At 39.9% G+C, this 8,898-nt stretch overlaps 1 protein-coding gene across 1 annotated transcript; it reads left to right on the top strand.

Annotated features, from left to right (window-relative positions):
* The first annotated feature begins 7,412 nt into the window (after positions 1-7,412).
* LOC146796936 (olfactory receptor 1f45-like) lies at positions 7,413-8,330 on the top strand. Its single transcript, XM_085630271.1, has one exon. The coding sequence runs from the start codon at positions 7,413-7,415 to the stop codon at positions 8,328-8,330; it is 918 nt and encodes a 305-aa protein (XP_085486397.1).
* The last annotated feature ends 568 nt before the right edge of the window (positions 8,331-8,898 follow it).

Raw genomic sequence — 8,898 nt, 5'->3', positions numbered from 1 at the left:
GCTTCCGTTCTCGTCTGCTCTCAGCCTCGGGGACTGAGCGCGAGTCAGTGTGTCAGTGTGTCGATCATCGGACGGAGGAATGTGAGAGATTACATCCATAATTGTGCCGGTCTGGGGTCTTCGTCCACTGCACCTGGAGCCATGGGGCTGATCTATTGAGGAGAGGCGACGCTGTCTGTTCTTTTTTTTTTTCCCACTGACGAGCTGTAGCCTGAATCCTCGAACCTGACTGCTATTCTGCTCTATCAGCTTATGACAAGTTTCAAGTGAGTGAGCAACAAAGGGGAAATTGCCATTCCAAGCAATGAGAGGCAGAGAAAGGAAGAAAGGGGTCAGAGTAAAGTAACATCTTTTGCTCTGTGTACTGTGAGAGCCCTCTGTTTTTGGGCCTTTTTTTCTCCTTTTTCTCCCCACTGCGCAATTATCGACGCACGCACTATGAGAAAACTCTTGAATGCTCGCGTTAAAGCCAAGCAGCGCCGACAACAGGCAAAAGAGGCAGCGGTAGCAGCCAGATTAATAGACGGTGCTGTTTCTAAGGAAGGCGACTTGGGACGTTCGCCAGAGAGCTCAGAGCTCGAGGATACTTTAGTAGAAAATTTAGTCCAACTGAATATGGGGGGTGAAATTAACGCCTTACATTCGGAGGATTACCCTAAAACTCTTGAGACTCTTGAATCCCCCCCACTGTGCCCTCCGTCTAAACAATTTCCTTTGTTTACTAAAAAATCATTTCTCCCCTCACCTAATGCAGCGACTTCCAGGGGATCTTCAAATCCGGAGTTAGGCCGGTTTCCACAGGCTGGCACAAATGGGCCGTGTCATGTGGTAAACACTTCTTCAAGCCCTCCTTCTATCGATCCTCCTACATCTGATCCTGGGAAAAAAAGACAATAACGGATGCTGCGGTTGTTAGAAAAAAAGATGTAAGGAGCGAAGTAACACAGCCTCCTGAAATCCCTGATAGGGGACGTGATAAGATGGCGATAGATCCCCTGGGCCCCCTGATAGAGATGGATACAGAGATGGAGGGTGAAATGAAGATGTCCGTGAAGGATATGCTGAACCTAATCCTGGATGAGGTGCGAGAGATTAAAAGGTCGCAAAACGCCGAACTTTCTGCAATTCATTTGAGACTGGACAAAATGGATAAAATTGAGGAGTTAGTTTCCTCTTTTCCAGCTCGTTTACTTGAGGCGGAGGAACGGATCTCTTCCTTAGAGGACCAAATTACTGTAGTGAAACAAGAGTCCAAAGATGCCGTTAAAACAACCAAGGCTTTTGAGATCAAAATGGATGATTTGGAGAATTATAATAGAAGGTCCAATCTACGCATAATGGGCGTTCCTGAAGGAATTGAGGGGACAGACATGCTTACATGGGTGACCACGTTTCTTCACCAGGTGGTGATACCGGAGTGTAAAGATGATCTCACTATTACTAGAGCCCAGCGGTACCTGCTCGCCCATTTCCGAATTCAACTCTTCCACAAACTATCCTTCTAAATTTTGCTGATATTAGGGTTAAGGAGCGAATTTTTTCCAAGGCAATTCAACAAAGGCAGTTTCCTGTAACTGATACAACGAAATGCCGAATTTTCTCTGATATGTCTGCTGCCGCAGCGAGACGCAGGAAGGAGTTCGTTAAAATTTTACATCTGTTTAAAGCTAAGGGGCTCAAGCAGTGATTGTACAACAATCCAAACTTAGAGTACTCATTAAAGGAAGATTTCATATGTTATCAGACGTGGAGGAAGCACAGGCTTTGCTCCATGGAATTTAGAATGGCTAATCTGGCCGTATGTATTCGTTTTTGAATGTTTTTTGTGATAATCTAGATTATGTGATCCTTTTTTTTTGCTCTGAAGGGGGGGAGGGGGGAGCCACGGCCTCGGGGTTGAGGGGTGTAAATTCAGGACACCTCATTGTTAAGGGGTTGGTTCCTGTGGTACGCGTGGGAAGATCTAGGCAGTGCTAGGAGGGTACCACAGGTTGTAGAGGGGGTGGGTGAGGTTTAAAAGGTTAGAAATGAAGTTTTTGGCACAAAAAAAATTTTTTTGCTTCTTTTTTTTTTGTAACATGGTCTTTTTGCTGGATTATTTGGTGAATATTGATTTTTGAATTGACTGTTTAAAGTTATGTTGGATAAAAAAAAAAAAAAAAAGGGAAATTGTGGATTGTGGGCTCTAAATTCGGGCTTTAATTATGACTAAAATAAGTTTGAAAATTATTTCTTTTAATGTGAACGGTCTAAATAATAAAAAGAAGATGCGGGCAATAGAGACTTGGATTTTGTCTGAAAATCCAGCAATGATATTTTTACAAGAAACCCATATACCTATTTCAAAATCTGATAACTTTTCCATGTTTAAGGGGTGGGCTTCGCATCGGGGCTTTTCCTTCTTCTCTGAATCAGCGAGAGGAGTCGCACTCTTTATTAGTAGGAGATTAGAGGTGGATTTGATTCAAACAGATGCAGATACCCAGGGTAGGTGGTGCTGGGCCACATGTCAATTAAAGAATAGACCATTGCATGTCACATTCGTAAGCTTTTATGCCCCCTTGAATGACTGCCCTGAGATATATGACGAAATGTTTCAGTCCCTACTGATGGTTGGGGGAGATATTGTTATTGGAGGGGACTTTAATATTCTTATGAAACCGAACTTGGATTCCACCACTGGTGGGAAAAAGCAGTTGAAACCTAAATCATTTCAGATAATTACGAACAACGTAAGGATTTTCGATCTCGTGGATCCATGGCGTTCTGTGAATCCTGATAAAAGAGAATATACTTGCTGGTCAGGGAGGCATAAGTCATTTTCTCGTATTGATTTTCTTTTGGTTTCTTCAAAAATTAAAAATTCAGCATTATCGGATGTTATATAATGGCTTCTCCGACCATGCGATGTTAGTGGCTGAGTTTGTGCTGGAAGAAGGCACGAATTCTCAGAAACGATGGGTTTTTAACAAGGCCTATCTTTCTGATGAAATATGGGTTTCTTCTCTTAAAAAGGAGATTAGGGAGTATATTGAACGAAATTTGGGGACAGCCCCCATACATGTTGTATGGGATTCACTGAAGGCATTTATTCGGGGGGCAGTTATTGGAAGGGATGCAAAGGAATCGGCCATCTATAGGAATACAAAGAACCAATTGCAGCAAAACATACAGGTTTTAGTAAACCAAATGTACTGCAATCCCTCTCTCAAGATACAAAATCAATTGAATGCCGCAAAACGGGAGTTGAATGCACATTATTTCACTAGAAGTGAGGAAATCTTTTGCAGACAAACCCCAAAAATTTACGAACATAGTAATTTTACGGGCAAATTCCTAGCATGGCAGGTTAAAGAACGTTCTGCGGCTAATGTAATTCGGTCTCTTAAATCACCAATTAGTCGGGGGGATACTTCAGATCAGGGAGAGATCGGAACAATTATGTTGTCCCATTATGAGAATATCTATACCTCATATCACACTACGGATCAGGGGAGATTAAACGATTTTCTAAATAAATTTGGTCTCCCTACTCTTTCTCGATTAGACCAAGAAGCAATGGCATCATCATTTCTCTCTGATGACCTAGAGTCTGTTGTCAAAAGCCTTCCGCAAGGTAAGGCCTGTGGTCCAGATGGACTCCCCTCGGAATTTTATGTTACGTTTTTTAGTTCTTTTTCGGCGCTTCTTCTTTTACTAGTCAATTCTATGTTGGAGGGTGGCCCAACTCCCGCGTCTTTTTATGATGGAACGGTAGTCAGTTTTTTGAAAAAAGGGAAGAAAGCCTCAGATCCTAACTCTTATCGACCCATAACATTACTGAACTCAGATTATAAAATTATTACAAAATTACTTTCTATTCGGTTTAATCACGTCTCTTCACAATTGATTCACGCAGACCAGAATGGTTTTATTGCCGGCCGTCAATTAATGACTAATACACATTATCTGATTGAGGCTTTAGACTATTTTGAAGTACGAAGGGTTCCTGCTTTAGTTCTCCTTTTAGATGCAGAAAAGGCTTTTGATTTGGTGGTTTGGGATACACTTTTTCTTATATTACAGCACTTTGGTATTCCCTCTCAAATCATTACCCTAATTAGGAATTTATATCAGGGGGCAAAGGCTCATATCCTTGTTAATTCATTCATAGTTGGCTCGATTGCGGTGCAAAGAGGGACAAGGCAAGGATATCCTTTGTCTCCTGTTCTCTTTGCCTTCTTTATTGAGCCTCTCGCAGAAGCAATTAGAGAAAGTAAGGATATTCTTCCGCCTGTTCCCGGCATGGACAAAATTAAATTATATGCAGACGATATTATGCTGCTGCTGAAACCTGAGAGACATACGCAAAGACTGGTCTTTTCCGTTTTCACTGAATTTGAAATACTGGGGGGATATCGAATTAATAAGAAGAAAACGGAAATCTTAATCTGTGGTAAGAAAAATCCTGAATTGCACCCTGATATTCAGAGCTGTGTTAACAATAGACCCAAAAAGTATTTGGGGGTTCTTTTTACACCTCTAGTACGGGATCTATACACATTGAATTTTGAGCCGCTGATTCAAAAAGTCCGTGATATGCTCTCACGATGGAATTTACTGCCTTTATCTATTCTGGGTAGGGTGGCATTGATTAAAATGGCAATACTTCCCTTATTTAACTTTTTGTTCTCTACTATTTCTTGTTCTCTCCCAAGTGTTTTTTTTTCAAAAGTTGAATCTTTATTTTCAGCTTTTGTCTGGGCTAAAAAAAAACCTCGAGTAGCTATTAATGTCTTATATGCAGATAAAGAACAAGGGGGTCTTGGTCTGCCAAATCTGAAAGACTATTACTATGCTTATTTTGCACAGTATCTTTCAAGATTTAAATACTCAATTCCTAGAGTCGTTTTGTTCATAAACTTTTTTTTCGATTTAATTTGTAAAGAGTCCAAAATTCCCTCTCCTCTTTCGATAGTTATATCACCCAAATTAGTTAGATATAAGGTCCTGAGTTGGTTTTTTAAAAAACGTGAAGGTATGTTAAAAAGGTACTCTCTCCCTCTTTTGAGCCTAGTAACTCCGCTGAAGGATGCTGTTCTGGGATTAGGGATTAATATTGGGTCAGAAATCATACAAAATTGGGCCAGATCTGGGTTTACAACTTTATTGAGCTTTGTGAAAAATGGAATATGGCTGACTATTGATGAGATGGCTACTTTAATCTGTGGAAACTTTCTACTTATAGGCTCATATGTTCTCTTGTATAAATCTCTGGCTCAACTCGATTTAGCACAAAATAATCAACTATTACAGTTAACAAATGACCTTTTTTGGTCCCCACTTTTTAAAAATCCCGGAAAATGGAAAAAAAGTTTAGCACAAAGTAGGGAAGAGGATATAAGCCTTAAAGCAATAAAAAAGTGGCAGAAGCAGGAAAACATTAAAATAACTGATAATTTTTGGAATATCTTAAATAAATTTAATTTTACGGTTGTGCGAGGCGCCAATTGGCGACGTATGCTTTTCTTTAGTAAGTGGCTCTTATATTATACTCCTGCAATCATGGCGAAGATGTATAGCTCTTCATCGTCTAATTGTTTTAGATGTACACAACCGGACCTGGCTAATTGGTCGCATATAATGGCCTTCTGCCCTAAACTTAAGTCCTTTTGGAAAGGAATGTTTTCTTTGCTTTCTCTTCATTTACATTTCTCGTTCATTAGGTATGAAAATTTAATCATATTCGGATTGGATCTAGAATTAAAATTGCCTGAGTCTATGGCGAAACTTTTGTATATATTGGTGGCAGTGGCCAGATCACTGATTCTTCAGCACTGGAAGACAGAAACAGTGCCAACTGTAGATGAATGGTTTCAAAAAAGTAGGAAAGTCAGGAAATCCGAATTTATTTTTGCACAAAGGACCGGGGCACTACGTAAATTTACCAAAATTTGGGAATCTTACTTTGACTAATAGTCATTCTTTGAATGGGGTAGACAGATTTCGATATTTGTTACTATATTTTAAATTGCTGAAATTTTCTTATATATGATTTGTGTGGATCTCTCTTTCTTTTCTCTTTGTTGATGTATGATGCTTTTTCCCAGCATATTGTTTATGTTTGATAAACTGTATTGCCAAAAACTCAATAAAAAAAAAAAAAAAAACGTATGCCAGACTGCAATAGATTTCGCAAATCCCATAATTTATTTGTTTATGGGTTTTAAATAGCGCAGACATTACAATTACACAGAGGTGTCAAAGCGCTTTACAATAGAGCGTGACATGTGAAGAAGCATAATTCCCCCCTTTGTTTCACCATGGTGATCCAAGTATTCAGAGAAGAGGGTTTTAAACTGAGATGTTGGCCATGGAGGCTGAAATAGTGAGAGCAGAAGGGACACAGAGCGTTAGGTGCAGTGAAAATAAAAAACGTTTGGGGCTGCCACCCTCGATAGAAGAAGTGACGACCATACTGATGGCACAAGTTGCAGAACAGCACTGCACTCCTTCATTGTACCAGCACACAGCAGTTTGAGATCATGTATAAACATCAGTCTGGAGCATGCCATCTTCCAAAGCTTTCAAGCATAAGGCCCAACACGCTGCATGGAGAGCAGCCAGAAATCAAGCAAAGGATCCTGTTAATTATTCCAGTATTGAGTCGTATTCCTGACATAATGTTCTTTGAAATTTAGAATTTGCCATCATTTTTCAAATTTCCCTTGGAAAAACCAAATTCTTTGCCATAACAGGTTTTAGACCCAAACTGATTTTGGTCATTGTTACTGGGTATTATATTGTGCCTTAAATAAACCAGTAAATGCCCCGCAAAATATTGCTGATTAGTGCAAATGTAGGTGCATACTTTCAGCATATTGTGTTCATTGCAACATTTTATGCTTCAATGCTTTCATTACTCTTCAATGCAGACATGTTACATTGTGATTTAGATGTCACTCACCATTTTGACTGGAGCACAAAGTTTGCTAATGTGTCACAAAAGGTTGGGGATCCTGCCATATCAGTAGATCTGGCCACGTGGATCCTTTTATTGAGTTACTATTTGGAGGCTCGTCCAACTAGTCTGACTTCACTTGGACTTGTTAAATGACAGAAGTTCCCAAACTGTATCACCAAATACCCTGACTGGCACTGCAACTACCATTAACACACGGAAGAGCTATCTATTCCAATCTAGCAGACTGCTCCTCACCCCTTGTCTTTGCCTGCACCACCCATGAACACAGGACGTGGCCAAAGATGGCAGCTTTTGTGTAATTCAGCAGGCAATTGTAGTGAACTTCAATATTATTTTTCTTTCATTGAGTCAAAGACCTCAACATGTGTCATATTTGCTGCATATCTATCATAGCGTATTAATGATGTCTCTTCTGGTCTCTTGTTACAGGCACTTCGACTCAGTCCTGATGGATAATCAAACCCTTGTGGATATCTTCATTCTTCTGGGACTGTCGAGTAATCCAAAGAATGATAGTTTCCTCTCTGTGCTCTTCTTCATCATGTATTCTACCACCCTGACTGGAAATGTTGCCATCATCTCGGTGATCATCAGAAGTCGTCAGTTGCACACCCCTATGTATTTTTTCCTCTGCAATCTGTCCATGGTGGACCTCTGCTTGACCACAGCTACAGTGCCCAAACTGCTGTTTAATCTCATTTCTGGGCAAAAGAACATTTCATTCTATGGCTGTATCACCCAGATGTATTTCTTCTTCTGTGCTGGAGTTATGGACGGCTTCCTCCTTGCGGTGATGGCATTTGACCGCTACTTAGCAATCTGTGACCCCATGCACTATACAACCATCATGAGCTGGAGACTGTGTGTCCTACTGGTGGCTGGCTCCTGGGTGATAGTGTGCTTGCATTCATTGATGAATACAGTTATGATTGCTAGGCTATCTTTCTGCACCTCCAATGTAATCCATCATTTCTTCTGTGATGTCCTACCTTTGCTGAAGCTTTCATGCTCTAACACTTTTTCAATTGAGGTGATCATTTTTACTGAGGGCTCCTTCATCACCATGGGGCCCATGATATTCATTCTGATATCATACATCAGAATCATCTCCACTGTACTTAAGACGCAATCATCAAAGGGGAAGGGCAAAGCATTTTCCACCTGCACATCACACCTTACTGCTGTTGCATTGTTCTACGGTGCAATTATCTTCATGTACCTCCGGCCATCATCAAATTACTCCTTAGAATATGGCAAAGCGATCAGTGTGATATACACTGTAGTGACTCCAATGCTAAACCCATTCATCTACAGCTTGAGGAACAAGGAAATCAAAGGGGCTCTTCAGAAAATCTGTATTAGATGATGAGACTATTAATATACAGAAATTAGGATGTGATGAGGGTATAGTCATAGTCGATTTTATTGTACAGTAAATTAAAACGTTAAGAACCAAAAGTTCTGGAAAAAAATAAGAACAGTAGAGTCTAAACTGTCGATTTCATAATAGTCTGTTAAGATATAAATATATCAAATATAATGTAGAAGGAGACAGCAATTTAGAATGTGACATTTTTGAATGAACCATATTTCAGAATATTTTGACAATCAGACAAAGTTGCAAGATCATATATATCAGTTTGTTAGAAAAATACAATATGGGAATTACCAGCAAATTAAATTCCAAGTGCTGCATCAATTTTGGATAACCCATGTATCAAGCCCTTTTACGTCAGACAAAAGTACAGACTAAGAAAGTGCAAAGTGCAGAGAAGTAATGTGTCTGATTTTTAGCGCTGCATGACATCATTGGAAACAAACATTTTTTCTGCAAACCTTAGGCTTGAAATCACCGCCTGCCTGCAGGTCCAGATACCATGTTGATTGAAAGGGATTTTCAGCAGTAATCTTCATTCTCTTAACAGGACTGAGCA

Source organism: Triturus cristatus, chromosome 10 (genome assembly GCF_964204655.1).
Source record: "Triturus cristatus chromosome 10, aTriCri1.1, whole genome shotgun sequence".
Lineage (NCBI taxonomy): Eukaryota > Metazoa > Chordata > Amphibia > Caudata > Salamandridae > Triturus > Triturus cristatus.
The sequence above is the reverse complement of the archived record's forward strand: the minus strand, read 5'-3'. Positions and strand labels throughout refer to the sequence as shown.